This window comes from Metopolophium dirhodum, chromosome 2, assembly GCF_019925205.1.
Source record: "Metopolophium dirhodum isolate CAU chromosome 2, ASM1992520v1, whole genome shotgun sequence".
NCBI lineage: Eukaryota > Metazoa > Arthropoda > Insecta > Hemiptera > Aphididae > Metopolophium > Metopolophium dirhodum.
Window position 1 is genome coordinate 6191942 of NC_083561.1, and position 19525 is coordinate 6211466.

Consider the following 19525-nt stretch of genomic DNA (forward strand, 5'->3'; position numbering starts at 1 on the left):
ATAATAATACATTTATTCATTCAATTTTCACATTACTTGTGAAAAATCAAAACGATACATAGGTACTTGTTTGTATTTGTCAACAAAGTATATTTGTTGTTTAAGTTGTATTTGTAAGTATAAATGTTTAAACAATATTACAATATTTTAATTTTAAATGATTGGAACTGTTTTAATATACATATATTGTTAACTATAAATATATGTTATAATAATCCTTTGTAAAAAAACGGAGTCTCATAAGATTAAACAGATTGAGAGTAACCCTTGTGATTGTGCATATATATCTTGAGTATTTTTAGGCTTATATTTTTGGACGAAGTATAAAACATTATATAATACTGGGCTACTGGATTCCAACACGTGACAACTGTTTTCAATACACTTGGAACACCGCTCCAACATCTGGTCCTAACAAATAATAATAATAATAATAATAATAATAATATTATTCCGTATAGAGGCCATATTATCTTGGTGGTGGTAGGAAGAAAGGTTAAAAGCATCGCGAAAGGGACTGCAGATGAATGGAACACAATATACTGCTCGGGAACCAGTATTTCGCAAATCCATAATAAATATTATACTATAGTGACCAGTTTACTCTTTCAGGCACTATCTAGCCTTGAAATATCGATCAGCTGTAAACACGTAGAATGGACCACAATAACTACCCTCATTCAGTGGCTCAAAAGTGAAAGGAGTAACAAATTATAACAATTGATTCAGGGTATTCCACAATAATATTATCAAAATACTGTTGTATGATCGAAATTGAATTGCCTGTCCGTTATTTTTATCCTAATTAGTTATATCAACCAAACAGTATTGGTTATACGTATCATATTATATTATATTATAGATCAGTTTATTGGAAAAGCCGTGTCGTTATACGTTATAAAATGTATTTATTTTTCGAATTTATTGAAATACGGTCGTAGACCGTATGTAAAACTAAAATATTCTTTAAACGATTATTAGACGATTTTACTGTTCACTATATTATAGTCAAAATAAGTTTTTTTTTCAGAAGATCATATGGAGACCAAATGTTTGTAAAATATAATCTACAGTGGACGTATTTTGGGACAAGTGTTTCTCAAATAGTCGCATCTGGAGGGTGAACCTTACACTGAGAAACCAAGTTGAATTTGCCGCACACGTGTTTTTGTTTTACATGATTAGCTCCTACTACGGAAACGTATAAAATATACCTACTCATGACATACATAATATATATATATATATCGATTTCCTTTTGCACAGTAGTAAACCAGTTAAATAGTCTACGGCGAAAAAGATTTATCGAAAATCTCGGAAACGGAAATATGTTCCTATTTTGCGTATTATGTATATTCATAACCTTTACACTATACTATAATATAGTTATATGAACAATAACGAGATAAAGTATGCCTGTAGAAGTTGTGGTCGAGGATGAAGAGGATGATGATTATGGGGCGGGAGGGGGAGTTGGGGGGATGGGGGGGGGGGGAGCGGCCGCCGAGTTTAGGGACCACTGGCCGTCGGCGGCGGTCATGCCATGACATGTGTTCCAATGATCGGGAGCACGCACGAGGGATGAGTGCCGGATTATTATTATCATCACCGTCGTACCGGTCGGTGCAGCATCACCGCGCGCAATATTAAATAATAATACTATGTTATACGGCCGCAGTACACGTCCGTTCACGTAATACGTCTATCCGAGTCACGTCCGTCACGTACCGCACAGTCCGTCGCCACGCACAGCACGGCGATGCATGCGATCGCCGCCGGCGTTTTATGGGCCCTAGTGGCGCTGCAGCTAGCCCGCCCGGTTTGGCCGGAGGTGCTGACGCCGCCGTACTTCAACTTGGCCGAGGGCCGCCGGATCACCGCCACCGCGACTTGTGGCCAGGGCCTGCAGGGCCCCGAACTCTACTGCAAGCTGGTCGGAGCCAACTCGGAGCGCAACGTCGACTACGAGGGCAACCTCGTCATACAGGGACAGGTAAGCTGATGATGAGACGGTGGAAGTAAATATAATAATATGACGTTGCGAGAACCGGTGCAAGGGAAAGAAGATGTACCGCGTCGTCTATATACATAATTTTCCCGATTTCGATCGTCAGGAGACCGCCCCGTCGTCTAATATAATATGCCTATACAGTGGCATACTTGGACGTGCATTTGGGGGGAGGGGTAATCAAGAAATTGGGTGACTTAAATTAACAGAAAAAATTTTAAAAGGAAATCTCAGAAAAAATCGCCACGTTTAAAAAATATCGCGTGGAGCTGGTTATTCCAACGATCGATATTAAATTATTATAGTACCTTGGACGAAAACCCAAACGTGACATTATTTTTGAATTTATCTGTCCTCAAATATGAAACAATTTTTTTAAGAATATATCATTTTTTTCTTTCGTAAAATTCACAAACTCTAGTCTACATAGTCTGCATCACTGTTGCACTGCATATGAATTGTACATTATACCTAGCATCTTGATTTTTGATCGCGTTTCAAGTCAAATGTCGTCAATAAATACCGTTCTGATTTCCCTGATTTCCTACTTATACTATATTATATCAGGACCATTAATATTATTTTTTCATATACTCGTGCCACGAAGACTGGCATCCTTATGATTTTTACGATTTCAGAACAGTTCCTATAAAAATATTTATTATTATTATTTCTTAAAAATTAAGAAATACTGTTACGGTTCACATCAAAATTAAAATTTAATGTTTTTGTTGGATAATATCGATTTTAGTCCATTCTATTATAATTTATAGGTATACAAAAGATTAACTAATCAAAATGGTAAACCCAATAAGATGGGACAATGCCTTTATAGTACTCTCGAATTATCGGTTTTGGTGTATAAAACATTTAAATTAGAGCTTTGGTGAGTTACTGAGTCCTAGTTTCAATATTTTCAGAGGGTTCCGGCTCTAAAATCAGTTCGTCTTGGCATAGTTCCGATGCATCAAATCATAAAATAATTCTTCTTACATCAAATGGTAATGTTGATCAAAAGTGCATTTGTGCAAATATAGGTCTTGAAAATTATTTTATCCTTAGAGTGATAATTATCTTGGCGAATTTCAAGATCTAAATTTGTTTGATGGATTTCTAGTCCCCAACTGGTATATAATAACATATTATAATATAAAGCTTTTTATATTCAATGGCGGTGGTTTTCGAATTCGGTTCTAACATCTAACTTATCAATCAACGTATACCTACATCATGAATTCATGTTTTAAAGTTATAATATATTTAGCACACTCACCTAAATCGTAAATAAAATTCGTCAATAAATCGTCAACATTCTCTTCATATATATGTATATCGTATATTTTTCTATATACTATAATAATATAACTGACAACTTAACTCCACAAATGCTCTGTGTAGAAATAGATTGATCTCAAATAAATATACAATACATTTTCGTTTCAGTTATTCTCTCAAATACCTAGTCCTATCTTTATAAAATCGGCACTAGTCGTAAAGTATATTATACATAATATTATATTAGTCCTTAATTATTAGTACAAATGCCCTAATAAGCTAATTTTTAAATAATGTATAATCTGAATTGAAAATCTTACGACTATTAAAACAATTATTCATAAGATAAGTACGAGTCTCCAGCATTATGCGATAAAAGTAACTTAAACCCAATTCTAGTTAAAAACTTTGAACAGTCTGTTACTTCTCTGTTAATCAAATTAATTATTCACTCTCAAAATGTCAAGTTTTCCAAACTCCAACAAATACATGTTATACACCTTTTGGGTATTGTCCTGTAATTTCTATTTTAATGGTTTCAATTATCATAAATAATTTTATACTTATGTAGATAAATTATTCAGATGTTTAACGAATAACGAATTAAAAATATTGTTGGCCTTATCTTTAAACTTTTAATTCCATAAAACCTGTACAATTTTTAAACTAAATTATAACTATATTTTTAAATTTTATATCATCATTCCTAATAGTTGATCTTGAGACGAACATTTTTTTAATTATTTAAAATTCTTATCCAAGTTAAATTCTAGCACTGTGAAAAATCAGACTGTATACATTGAAATTTAAAATTGTTATGCCATATTTTTTAAAACCTAATTTTAAATTTTTACTTTGTATTCTGTTATTAATTCAAGTTGATAATTATATTAATAATAGATACATGATTGTTAATTTTAATTCAAATATGTAAATTAATATTTTTTAGAATTAAAAACATCGATTTGTTTTTTATTAAGTTAAAAAATTATATTGGTTACCCTACACAAAAAAAGGAAACACTATTTATTTATTTACCAACGTGTTTTAAAATTTGATGAAATTCTATAAGATTCTGAGCGGAGCGAGGAAGCTAGTGGTTTTACAATGGGGTTTATTTATTTATTAATTTTTTTATCCTGTATACAAAATGTTTAAAAGAAAAAGTGCTTCGATTTCAACATATAGTATCTTAACTTTTAGAAAATTGGATCAGGATGGTACTTTAGAGAGGTAATTTTTCGATTTTCTCAATAGTTATTTAATGCCACGGGAAAAACCAACGACAAATTACGAAAAAGAGTTAAAAACGGGATATTGAATTTATAACGCTTTGTTTATCACCATAGAAACGAATAAAAAATAATAATATTAAAATATTAATTCAACTTACAGGCTATAATAAATAATAACAATATAAAATATCCAGACTGACAAACTGTCTCCGCTCAGAATCGTTTTTCTTATACAATGACATTATGTCATTGAATTCAAGTTTAATAAAATCCATTATACGTTGACCCACTTGTAACTTACTGTACAGCAGAGCGACATCCACTTACCCGCTTTTTTTATTTATAGTTTAGTTTTGTATTTTATTTGAAAACCGAAATCATAGACACTATGAATAATTATAAATAAACATTATTCTATTAACTGTTAAAGATACAAACAATTGTACAATTATTTAATTATAATCCCTGGATTCCCTATAGTGTAGTTCATCACCTAGTGGTTTAAACAGTATAAACGTAAAGTTACCAAGTTTGTTTACAGAACGTGCATAAGTACAGTTTTACAACATTACTGAAAGTGTATTTTAGGGTCTTAATCGTCAGTAAATGTACCTACATTTTTAGTCCAATAGCGTGACCAAAAAAAAATATTTTAAAACTATCTATACTAATTATTAATAATGTGAAATTATAGCCATACAGTCATTAATTATCGTGAAACATAATTGTATAGTCTTTCTAACTTTGCCATGAAAATAAGAACATTTTAATACCCTTTTTATTTAAACATGTGACTATCGACTAATCACCCCTGATGTATATACTAATATTATATTAAGCTATAACCTGTGTTTAAAACCGATATTTACAAAAATAATTACCCTATAAAAAATATACTATTATACTCTTATAACCATAATTTCATAAACAATTTCAATAATAACGCATATAAATAAAATTAGTTAACAAAAAGTTAATTTGTGTAGGTTCTACGATAATTATTTAGTATTGATTATAACTTATAATTTATAAGTTATAACTAAGAAAACTCGGAGTAAATACTGTAATAATATAATATTATAGAAATAACAATTGCTATCTAAATCACATAATTAAGGATAAATGTGCAATTTTACGCATGTCTTTTATATGGTTGAACAAATTTATGCCTAATGAAGTTTTGTTTATACTTTGCTGCGGTTCACCTTACATTTTCGTAAACTTTTACTTTCATCTCATAAAATTATTTACCCGGTGAAAGTTAAACATTTCACTTGGGGTCATGGGGTAGTGAGTGGGAGGTAAACAATATTCCAATGCATTGTATTACAAATTAACGTAGTTCTACTATATCAAACTTGATTCAATTAAAAAGGCTTTCTGTATAGTTGATGATCAAACTCGATATGATGCATTTACACCGGAAGAAGAACCTGAAACCGTGTAACCCGACTTATTAAAATTTAAATAATTTACAGTTGAATATGTATTAAAATTCGAAAGGCAAAGGATTTTAACTCTTAATTATATTCACAACTCAGAACAATAGAACGCGTATTATATTGCGTATTGTTGATACTGTCACCTGAAACAGTTATAGATTTCATACACATTACAACGACAATACCAATACGGACGTAGTATTATACATGTCATCACTCATCATGAGAGATGTTTCGACCTCAACATTTTTGAATAGGCTTTTTTTTTATTTCAACACCTCTTTGACATTGCTCTGTATACAATTATTTTTACATTACGGTTAATTTCATGCACGCGATGTGCTCAACTTTTGCATGTTCGTAATGATTAAAAAAAAATATGAATTGGCATATAGTTAGGTAGGTTTTACCTAGATACAATTTTACTCAAATGTAATGATTACTGATTACTATTTAATACAACTTTAATTTACAACTGAACTTAATAATGTAAGTTTATGAAATGTATGAAACCAAGAAAAAAATATATATATATACTTGCAATGATATAGGCATTTGTTGATATAGTTAATAGTATTTAGGTATTTAGGTACCTACATAATAGTAAATTCAATTTGATTAATAATCGATATTTTACAAAATATCCTGTGATATGAAAATAATAAAAGTTATTATCTATAGTTAGTTATGTAGAATAGGTAATAGTTTGTCATGTTCTTTTTATAATGTTTTTGAAACACTCATTAAGATATAAGGCTTAACTTTTTATTATTTACTTTATTTATTCAAATACAATCGATACTAACTCAATTAGGAAATTACATCATTTTTAAATTAATAGTCATGAACGTTTGTTTATAATATACCTATCCGTGGATTTATGCTTATAATTACTTATATTCATGTACCATACTAATTATTCATATGCAAATATATATATTTTTATTTTTTTAATGGAAAATATAAATTTTCTTGTTATGTCAAGTCAAACATAAATTGCCTTTATCTAAATAATATCACTGTTGATAAAATGTATTCTATATGATACAGTATAAACTGTAAATGTAAATCCATTTATATTTAATTTTTTCCAAAAAGATTAATATTTGTATTTTGAACAGATAACTTTGTCTCTATGAAGGTATCCTCAAGCGCATAATCAGGGTATGAATATGTACCTAGAGTTTATTTTAATAAACTACGATTTATTTTAATATAAAAAAAACACAATTACTTTTGATTTATTCGTGTTTTAATTACATATCGGGATATTTGATTTTTTTAATACAATTTTATTAATTTTATTTTATTTTGAAATAATCTACATAATGAAATGCATCATAATTTAACGAGATAATAGTATGATACAGACATGAAAGAGTTTCTTAATGAGCCACCATTTACTACGGCAGTAAACTTGTTTTTTTCTGATATTTTTTTTGGATGGTGAGCATGTCAATAAATATAATATTACACTTTTAAGTTAATTTCTGTTTTGAATATATAATTAGATTAACAACAGGTCACAACACCACTTCATTTGAAATCTTAGTCGAAGATTTCCAGGCAGTGTTAGATAGAAGATCATTAGGTATGGAAATATCATTATTTTGAAGTCACCTAATATGAGAGCACGTGTGTAGTATTGGTGCTTCATCATCAATTTTTTTCAAATTAAAATCGTTTGGAAGCGTAAAGCGTTATATTTGTGAAAATGGCAGTAAATGGAAGGGTGCAATTGTTTGGAAAGTTTGATTTATGTTTAAGTTTGATTTTTTAGTTGCATCCCAAGGGCGTTGATAGGCATATATTTTACTTGTTAATTATTATTGCTTAATCATTAATCGTAAAACATTTTATAAAACCTAAACTAACCTTTCTAGGTATAGTTGTTTTATCAATTGCTTCTGTTGATCGTCGGTAAATGTTTGATGGATAAATATTAAAAGTACCTATTAAAATTACCTAAAAAATAAAATTGTATTTAAAATATAGGTACTGATGACAATAATAATGATGATCATCATCATCATGTCAAATATTTCAAAAACGTATTTACTTTGTTGAAAATCAATTTACGTGACTATAACACTAAATTAATAAAAAACATTGCTCTCGTTAGAACATATTAAATTCAAATAAATATCTTAAAATAGTTCCAAAGGTATTATACACATCAGGTTATATTATATACATACCTATCGAAAAATAAATAAATTGAATATATTAAACATCTAGAGTAGGTACCTAAGTAGATACTAAACATGTTTAGGTTTGAGAAAAATATATTTGCATTAGTTTTGATAACATTATTTAGGTACATGTATTATAAAGAAAGGTTAAGAATCATCAACTTCAGAATAATGTTTAATTTTAATAAAACACATTTTTGGGTAGTAAATATTTTAACATGTCGGATTTGCGTTTCGTGTCAAGCAAACGGATGCAGTTTAAATTATAAATACAAATTGTAATGTTTGACACGAGTTTAAATTAACAATTATATTTTAATATTAGTATACTATTAACTTCTCCCGGAGAAATAACGTGAAAAAAAAAGTTTATAAACAAAAAAAATTTTTTTTCTCTTAGCATTTAGTCTTTGTAACCGTATTTTATTTTCTAAGTGCATACATTTATAAAATATACATCTGAGTTTTAAAGTTACGTAGGGTTATTTTTATGTTTCAGACAAAATCAATAGGTGGATTTTACTAATTAAAAAAATAAAATAAATTAAATGTGATGCCTACCTGTTATACCCAATATATACCTACCTATTTATGATATTGTAGTAATGTAATTTTTAAATTATATAATATAGGTAGTTTAAAAACTAAAAGATTAAAACCTATGCTTAATAATATCATTTTAGTCAAAAATATTTTTCATTATATAATACCTGTATTAATTCTTTAAGTTTTTATCAAACAAATCATGTATCCTTATAAAGTTTGAGCTTTTGACTGGGACAATTTGTTTATTTTTAAGGTTAATAATTTATTTTATTTTTTGTTTTTATAAACATTGACGTTCTAGGTATGCGATCATTGTGACGATAGTCGTCCAGACAAATCTCATCCGCCAGAATATGCAGTCGATGGACAAGAAACATGGTGGCAGAGTCCACCTTTATCCAGAGGAATGAAGTATAACGAGATTAATTTAACAATCGATTTAGGCCAGGTATGTTTATAAATAAGTGAACAAATAAATAGTTATTTATTTATTTTAATGTTAACGTATGTCTAATAGCAACTTCATGTTGAGTTATACTTTTTCACAAAATATGTACCTATTATTGATTGATACAAATAAAACCATTATCTATTAAATAAAGTACAATTCTATATGATTGCACGAAAAATAAAACAAAGCTAAGAAGTAATGAGTCTAAACTAAAAAATTCAGAAAAATATATTCTATTAATTTAGAATTAGGTATTAGAAATCAGTGCCGTGACCCGAAATTTTTTTATGAACAATGTTGTCATAAAGTAACAGGTGAAAAGTATTCTAGTTCTATACAAAAAATAGAGAACAAAATAAAGTGCCCTCACTCAAAAAAAAAAAATGTCTAGCTATACGGCACTGTTAGAAAATATTAAATTATCAATGTGTGTTTCTTATTATTTCGTTCAGACATAATAATTTACAAGTGATTATTATTATAGTTATTAACTCAGTGTTGCCTATACATATATTGTTATATATTTTGATGAACAAGGCCGTAAAATATGCATAGTTTTTGACATTTCGAACTTTTATATAACGATTTCTTAGGAAGTAGGTAGATAAAGTTATGCCGTTGTACTAAAATTAAAAAACAAGGTCGTGAACATTTTTTAATTTGCCCGAGAGCAAAATTTAAAGGCTATTAATCGAATGTCCAGGTATACTAATACTATGTGCAAGCATAAAAGGTCGTCCGTGGTTATCACACTTGCCACGCTCGTGCGGTTCAATATCCCAGGAACCAGATAAGTACGACCTACATGTCCGATAAGTTGATTTCGTTCAGTTTGAATATTATTTTTTTGGAGCACCACGACAATAATTTCCTTATGCATTAGACTTATAATAGTTCAAGTATTTGATAATGTATTAATAATATAACACCGACTACTTAATGAATATTTTCCAATATAAAATAAGAATCGCAGTAAAACAAATTTACAATTCCATAAGCTAATTCTTAATGATAATGCTGTATTGCAGCTGTATGCTTGATGTATGAGTTTATAATGAAATAAAAAATATTTATATTACAACAAAATTTTGTTTTATATCTAGCATTCATGATATGCTTTTTTTTATTATCAAAATCACTTCCGCCGGACGATTAATATACTAGCAAATAGATAATATTTTTATGAATGCCAACTATTTAAGCTCATTGAACAACAACTACAAAATACCATTGTATTAATGAACTAAATAATGGATTACAATATACAAATTGAGATTATATACAGAGTGATAATATTTGTTGTTATTTCTAATTAAATTGGATTTAAAGAATTTAATATTAACTGCAACTGCTACTGTAAACTAATATATTATAATTAATATTTATGTTTATAAATACATTTAAATATAATATGTGGGTACCTAATGCACTCCTGATTACGTGTAATTTATAATCAAACATTTATACCTACGGATAATGTGTATTATTATAATAATATCCAATATTCAAATACGAATAAACAAATTTGAAAATAATTTTTATACGACACTATATTATATTAATTTTATTAAGTGTATATAAAATATTAAAGTATAATATTATATTGTTACGATTTAATTATGTATTTGACAAACATCCAAGTAATTTTAATTTGTAAATATATTGAAAAATTAAAATATATGTGTATTATAATTATTGTAGTTTTATACTACATATTTAAAATAATTTTTTAGGAATTTCATGTCGCTTATGTTGTTGTTAAAATGGGTAACTCACCTAGGCCGGGTGTTTGGGTACTTGAAAGATCAGCAGATCACGGACAAACATACCTTCCGTGGCAATATTTTGCTGATACTGTTGCGTAAGTACCTATAATAGTTTGGTGGTTATTATAGAAATTGAATATTTATAAGTATCTATATTTTTAGAGACTGTGAATCATATTTTGGAAAGGAAAGCATTAAACCCATTTCGTCCGATGATTCGGTTATTTGTGACACATCGGTTTCAAAAATTGTGCCGTTAGAAAATGGTGAAGTAAGTATTCATAATGTAACCTAACCTATATACGGCTATACTTAATTTAAAAATGCAATTAATTGAAATCAAATTGCTGATTCTAACACAAATATAGGTACCTACTAAGAAACTTTTGGTATATTGGAAAGATGGGTGAAAATTATAATTATTAAGAGGATGTCAGCGCACTATTTGTTTTCTCTCTCTGGCCTATGCGCAACATAGACAAAACGCAGAATTATTTTTTCTATGTTTTTATGTAATCTTAAATTAAAGTTACCCATTAAAAAACAAATAGAGAATAATATTTTTGAGAGAATGACATATCGATTTTATTACCTGTTTTATACCTACGAATTACCTGTTTACAGATATTTGTGAAACTTTTGTCTAATAGACCTTCAGCAAACAACTTTTTTAATTCTTACGCATTACAAGAGTTTACCAGAGCTACTAACGTACGATTTAGATTACTTAGAGTAAAAAATCTTCTTGGTCATCTCATGTCTGTGGCCAGACAAGACCCCACAACCACTAGACGAGTAAGTAAACAATTTTACGATTAATTTTTTATTTGTTTAATTCATTTGCGAGTGTTTATCTTGTTTATAGTACTTTTACTCGATAAAAGACGTGAGTATTGGTGGTAGATGTCGTTGCAATGGTCACGCAGATCTCTGTGACATAACTGATCCCACAGATTCGTATAAGCTCATATGTCGTTGTCAACATAACACCTGTGGCCACAATTGCGAAAGATGCTGTCCAGGTTTTGAACAGAAAGCATGGAGTCAGTCTAAATACGATAAATTGTTCGAGTGTGAACGTAAGACAAAACATTATACAAATTTGAGACAACTTAAAAGTTTATAAATAACGCATAATAACCATCAACTGATTAATTTCATGTCAGCGTGCAATTGTTTTGGTCATTCTGAGAGTTGTGTTTACGACAACGCAACAGACACGTCACATCTGTCGATTGATATTCACGGGAAATACGAAGGAGGTGGCGTGTGTCAAAATTGCCGAGATCATACAACAGGTATTAACTGTGATAAATGCGTTTTCGGCTTTTACAGACCCGTTGGAAAGTTGTTGAATGAAACGGACGTGTGTCAACGTAAGTTGTTTATAATTATTATGGTTAATTTTACTTAATTTTTAATTCCTACGATACTCTTTAATTTTTAGCTTGCAATTGTGACCACTTCTATTCGACCGGAAATTGTTCGGAAGGTTTCGGTAAGTGTGAATGTAAGGCCGCTTATGCTGCCCCAGATTGTGACCGATGTAGTGAGGGTTATTACGGATATCCGGATTGCAAGCCTTGCGAATGCTTCTTGGATGGAACAAGAGGAAGACAATGCGAAAATACAGGCGGTCAATGTCCCTGCAAACAAAATTTCGGTGGGAAATTTTGCTATCAATGTGCCGATGGCTTTTATAACTTCCCGGAATGCAAATGTAAATATATATAATACCTACACGTAAATACGAGAAAATTAATTTTAAAAAATGTATGATAAAAAATTGTTCTCGTTTGGTCATTTACACAGCTTGCGAGTGCAACGAAATCGGGTCAAGAAATTCGATATGCGACCAAAAGACTGGTCAGTGTTTGTGTCACAGCAGCTACGGAAATCTTTCATGTGATCAATGTAACCACGGTTATTATGGATTTCCCACGTGCTCTTGTAATTATTTTTACACGATATAATATACTATAATTATAACATTATCATATTATTCGTATTGTTTTTTACAGATTGCAATTGTGATTTGATTGGCTCATTACCAGAAGTGTGCAATAAAACTAACGGGCAGTGTATGTGTAAAGAGGGATATGCTGGTCCTAGATGTGACAAGTGCTTACACAGCTATAACGGATATCCAGACTGTAAGCCGTGTGGTTGTTCAGAACGAGGAAGTGCAACGTCCATTTGCGATGCCTCAGGAAAATGTCCTTGTTTGCCTAGTTTTGCTGGCAGGACATGTGAACAATGTAGTCCAGGATACTATCAATATCCTGAATGCAAATGTAAACGCGATAATATCATAAATTCAAATTATATAACTTTCGATTTCAATTAGAATGTCTAACTCTACATATTATTTCAGTCTGTGATTGTGATAGTCAAGGATCGATAGGAGTATCGTGTGATAATGATGGTAAATGCAAGTGTAAACCAAATTTTATGGGAACTAGGTGTGATAAATGTAAGGAAGGCTTATACAATTTCCCAATATGCGAAGGTAAAATGTTAATAGTTTGTACAAGCCACACCTAATACATTTTTTAACTAGAAATATTTATTTTTGTAATATATGTTTTTACAGAGTGTAATTGTAATCCTGCTGGTGTTCTGTCAACGTTTGTTGGATGTGGATCATTGCCACTGGGTGAATTATGCCAATGTAAGCCCAGAGTCAATGGTAGAATATGCGATGAGTGTCGAGAACTGTTTTGGAACTTACAACCCACAAATCCAGACGGATGTCAAGGCATAATTAAATAATTATATATTATAGAAGTATAATATATATGCAGTTGTAATATAAAGTATCTAATATTTTATTTCAGAGTGTGATTGTTTCATGCCTGGTGTACTTAGTGGTGTAGGTGTTTGCAATCCAAAATCTGGTCAATGTGTTTGCAAACCATCTGCTACTTCTAGAAGATGTGATGAATGTTCCGAAGGATTTTATAGTTTAAATGAAAATAGTTTATTTGGATGTACAGGTATTTTTCATTGTTTTAGTATTGTGGCATTTAAAAATTGGATATAAATTAAAACCAAAAATGTTTGTTTAGAATGTGGTTGTAATGTTGGTGGTTCAATAAATGAAAAATGTGATAAGAATAGTGGACAATGTTTGTGTCAACCTAGAATTGTCGGAAGAGCTTGTACTGAACCAATGCAAGCACATTATTTCCCAACTTTACATCAACTTTTGTATGAAGCTGAAGATGGTAGAACCCCAGCATATACTCCAGTCAGATATGGGTTTGATGAAAAATTCTTTCCAGATTATTCTTGGAAAGGTTATGCTGTTTTCTCTCAACTTCAGGTAAATAATTTAATTGGTCTTTGTAAATATTAGTTTTTTTGTAATTGTTTTTAATTAACTTGAAATAGAGTGAAATTGTACAAGAACTTAATATAGAGAAACCATCAATTTATCGAATAGTATTGAGATATGTAAATCTAAATAATGAAACCATATTGGGTTTAATATCTATAACACCTGAAACACCAAATAACATCAATATTGAACAAAAGTTCATGGTAAATAAATTATATATATTTATTATTTACAAATTAACAATTTATTAATAGTTAATTTTATTTGAAGGTACAACTAAAACCTACAAAAACTCCAACCTTTGTCACAGTATCTGGAGCTACTGGAAATATACCATCACCCTTTGTAATGAATCCTGGACGATGGGCCGTTACAATAAAAATCGAACAGAATTTGTTTGTGGTTAGTTTTAGAGCTTATAATTAATGGTACAAACATTGGTTATCCATTGGTCAAAATTTGACCATAAAATTAAAAACCGTTTTAATTGTTATTCATCACAATTTAACAAATTCATCATCGACGTTTGTGCTTCTTTTATTTTTATAAACATTTTGGGAAAACAGGTATTTTGTATTTTAAGTGTTTGCAAATAAATGTTATTGTGAGTGTATAAGCTACAAACATAAGCACATTACCTTTTGATATACCTACTTTTGAATAACAAACAAAAATTAACCATTTTTTTCTTTTATTTTATAAATTGGTTAGGTTGCTGTTTTATATTTTATATTACCCAATTTCGTCCGGTAAAAATGGTATTTTACTAGACGGTTAACACCACTGGTGTAGTCCTATTTTTTGTATTTTACGTGTCTTAACATAATATCATAATCATACCTATTTATAAAAAAAAAAAAAAGGTTCGTGCAAATCTACTTAACTATTTTTTTTCAATGATATATATATTTCCCACAATACATAATATACAGATGAAGTTATTGGTAGACAAAAAAAATACTTTTGTATTTTTGTATGTTAAATAAAATACTAAGTGACTCAAAGTGAGTAATATATAATATATTTGTAGGATTACTTTGTGATTTTGCCTGCTGAGTACTACGAAGGAGATATACTGGTCGACAAAGTATTGAATCCTTGTGTTATTGATAACATTGAAGTTGGTCTATGCAGACATTTTGACTATCCAAGTACTTCTAAATTTGATCAAGTCAAAAGCACAACTGCATTAACTTTAGATGGCAAAGAACCAATTGATTTCGTTGACAATTTAAAAGTAAAAAAAAAAATGTGCTTAAACTGTGAAAAAATAATAATATTTTTGTTTTTTTAGCAATTGGACATATTAGGTGTCCCAAAATTACCAGTCATTAGTGAAGCACAACCAGAACTAGAACTAGAATTATCAATTGTGAATTCTGGACCTTATGTTATCTTAATTAATTACATGACACCATCTTCTATTCAAACAAAGGCAGTTATTGAAATTGAAGTAGATGAAAAGATGAATTCTGGTAAAGCAATATTATATGCATGTCATCATACTACACTATGCAGGCAAGCCGCAGTGGATGCTACCGGAAAAGTGGCTTTATTTGATATAAATAAACCAGTTACCAAAGTAATACTAAAAGGAGGAAAAGATCATTCAAAAGTTGGAATAGAATCAATAGTTGCTTTACCATTAGATAAATGGTCTTTAGACTATATAAACCCAAATCCTTCATGTGTAAAGAAAGATGGTAAATGTATTCAGTCCTTCTACCCTACTCCTCCTGACACAAAAAAAGTGGAATTTAAAACTGGTAATGAGGCTCGTCTCTCCTCAACTGCACCTAAAGATATATTTGACAACACCACAGCATTGATCATCCTTGATCACAAAGACAGTATTGTAGATTTAGCTGGAAAAGTTCCTGCTCCAGGAGCCTATGTTTTTATTGTTCAATTTTATCAACCTGATTTTCCAGGTAATTTACTATTACATAACACATAAATTACCATTACAACAATATTAAAATACTTATAATAACTTGGTTTTATGTTATATAGCTTTTGAAATGAATGCATTAATACATAATGGTCAAACATACGAAGCAGTTTTGCCTATAAAACATTGTCCATCAAACTCCGGATGTCGTTCTGTAGTAAAACAAGCGAATGGAAACATAAATTTTCAACTGACAGAAAACTTTTTACTAAGTTTAAAGGTAATTATTTGTTTCAAATTTATTTTACAAAATAAGTGAGTTAATAATCTAACATTCATAAAGTTGTTTGAAGGGTAATTAATGAGTTTTATGTGGTTACTTATTAAATCAAATATTGTTGACAATTTAATAAATAAAAACATAAAAATATATACTTAAATTCAAAAAAAAAAGTACTTTGTTGAAAAAAATTATGAGTGATTGAAATTAAAATAATTATATTACATGATGTTCATATAATTTTTAGGAGCCAAATCATAAAAGTGTTTGGTTAGAGTATGTTTTGGTTGTCCCAGCTCAGGAATATAGTGATTCTATTACAGTGGAACAACCGTTTGACTATACTGGCTTATTCATAGCAAATTGTGGAAGCAATCATTTTTATATCAACACTTCTACTACAGGTAATATTTTAAACACATTTGTACATTTGTTAAAATTATTATGTACAAATTCTTTAAAAAAAAAAACACACATTTCAATCAGTTATTAAAAATGTTAAGTGTTTTTGACTTTATTTGTTGTGATGTTTCTATAGTCCTTATAATCTTGCTTACACATATTATTATCTTTGTATAGCGTGTACAGGTCTTTAGATTTTAATTGATATTAAACTTTTAAATGGGTAGACAGTGTACTGCATTATTATATAGGTGTAACAAGACCTGGCAAAAAAAAAAAAAAAATTATGCTACTTAAGCATACGTCAAAAATTGTTAAAATTATATGATTAATAAATAATTTAAGAAATATACCTATGTCAGCAAATTCCCAAAATAATATTTTAAAAAAATTATTACGTTTCAAATTGATTTAATCAAAAAAATACTGATTCTTTAAAAAGTTCTAAAAAATAAACTGCTTGACTTAGATAAATGATTTTACCATTAAAATTGTTCTTATAATCCAATCAAAACAAATTTGAAATTTTTATTTTTAGTATTAAAAAATAAAAATAATTTTTATGTAACACAAGTGACTATAAATTATATATAAAAAAAAAATGTTAATATTGATTGGAACTAAAGTTTTTTTATCTGTTATGTATTCCTGTTACACTCTGTATAATATGTATTTTAAATTAATTAATACTTAAGTAATAAATATGAAGAGTACTCCTCCTTACTTCAAATTTTAATTTTTCTGTGTACTTATAAATCAAATTTATTTTAGGTTTTTGTAAAGAAGCCACATTTTCATTAACAACTGCATATAATAGTGGAGCACTACCTTGTAATTGTAACTCTGATGGTTCATTAAGCTATGTATGTGATCCTTATGGTGGTCAATGCCAGTGTAAACCTAATGTAATCGGTAGACGATGTGAAGTTTGCAAGACTGGATATTTTGGATTTCCGGATTGTAAATCATGTAACTGTCCATCAGTCGCTACATGTGAGACTTCATCAGGAGAATGTATTTGTCCACCACGTGTAGTTGGAAAAAACTGTGATCAATGTGAACCAATGACATATGGCTTTGATCCAATAATTGGGTGCGAAGAGTGTAACTGTAACTTTTTTGGCGTGGAAGATAAAAATCGTCAATGTGACTTGTTCAATGGATCTTGCCAGTAATTACTAAATTTTTTTATAGTATTTACTATACATTATTTCTAAGTATTTATTTGTTTTTTGTTAATAATATTTTTTAATTTTTCAAATTTCAACTTCTGGGTTGTTATTATAATTATTTATTATAAACTATATAAACTCATACCTATTATAAACTCAAACATTTATAATAGGTATGATAATTATTAATTATGTTTGATTTATATATTCTTATATTTTATAATTTAGGTGCAAGCAAAACATTGTTGGTCGTTCTTGTGATCATTGCCGTTCTGGCCATTGGTCTTTCCCTCGTTGTTATTTGTGTAATTGTGACTACAGAGGCACAACATCTGAAATTTGTAATCAGGTTTGTTTGTCTTTTATACATTTAAATATTATAGTATATTATATTGGTTTATATTTTATTTATTTATTAAGAACAACTCCGAATGTTTTTGTAAATCAAATGTTTATGGCCAAGCATGTGATTTATGCAAAGAAGGGACATTTAATATACAAGAAAAGAATGATGAAGGATGTTCAAAATGTTTCTGCTTTGGTAAGACTACTCGGTGTCAAAGCTCCAATCTTTACAGAACAGAGGTATTTTTAAAAATAATACTGTGTTTTTAAAAATATTATATATATTATAATTTGTTTTAGATAAACGATATGGAAAATTGGTTGTTAAAAATTGTCAATGTAACAACTAAACCAATTATAATTGAAGATGTAGAATTTATGCTAGAGAAAATAGAGGATGATGAACTTGGAGTGGATTTAACACCTAGAAAGCTTCAAGAAAAAATTACATATTTCTTTGCTCCAAAAAAATACTTGGGAAATCAAATTAAATCATATGGAGGATTTTTAAACTATTCCATTCAGTATACATCAAACCTTTTTGGAAGTGCTGTTGGTGGTCCCGATGTTATTTTATATGGCCACGATACTTATTTGTTTTATTTTTCGTTGGAACAACCAGCATCAAATACCTTGTTCTCAAATTTTGTTGAAATTATAGAACAAAATTTCATACTAGCTAATGGATTACAGACCACTAGAGAACAAATAATGCAGGTTTTACAGAACTTGGATGGTATTTACATCCGAGCTACTTATTGGGAACCGACAGTGACAACTAGGTACATATTCAAACATTTTCATATTAATTTTTATTACACTATCTACATTAAAAATCTAAATCACTTAAATACCCATCTTAATATGTAATGCAATACAATAACATTTTTCAGGGTATCAAGTATATCATTAGAAACTGCACAAGAAGAATATATCCAATCAAAAGAAATAGCTTTGTCTGTCGAGCAATGTCAGTGTCCTGCCAACTACGTTGGATTATCATGTGAAGAATGTGCCGATGGTTTCTATAGAGCACAAACCGGCCCTTATGGAGGCTTTTGTGTCCCTTGTCAGTGTAATGGGCATTCCAATACTTGTGACAAGGCTACTGGAATATGCAATGTAATCTTATTAAGAACATTTCAAACCTACTATCATAATTAATATTCAATTTATATGA

General features: G+C 29.3%; 1 protein-coding gene across 1 annotated transcript in view; it reads left to right on the forward strand.

The window, feature by feature from the left end:
• The first annotated feature begins 1589 nt into the window (after positions 1-1589).
• The window catches only part of LOC132938071 (laminin subunit alpha), a 29019-nt gene continuing 11083 nt past the window's right edge, over positions 1590-19525 (forward strand). Inside the window, 25 exon segments of the mRNA XM_061004737.1 lie at positions 1590-1993; positions 9000-9146; positions 10883-11010; positions 11078-11186; positions 11540-11710; positions 11781-11994; positions 12082-12291; positions 12363-12635; positions 12728-12865; positions 12937-13209; positions 13290-13424; positions 13509-13673; positions 13753-13911; positions 13984-14240; positions 14309-14458; positions 14526-14657; positions 15286-15492; positions 15550-16186; positions 16269-16426; positions 16674-16830; positions 17600-17999; positions 18229-18349; positions 18421-18585; positions 18646-19127; positions 19239-19467. Coding sequence (XP_060860720.1) covers positions 1760-1993; positions 9000-9146; positions 10883-11010; positions 11078-11186; positions 11540-11710; positions 11781-11994; positions 12082-12291; positions 12363-12635; positions 12728-12865; positions 12937-13209; positions 13290-13424; positions 13509-13673; positions 13753-13911; positions 13984-14240; positions 14309-14458; positions 14526-14657; positions 15286-15492; positions 15550-16186; positions 16269-16426; positions 16674-16830; positions 17600-17999; positions 18229-18349; positions 18421-18585; positions 18646-19127; positions 19239-19467 — 5451 coding nt within the window. The 5' untranslated portion in view covers positions 1590-1759.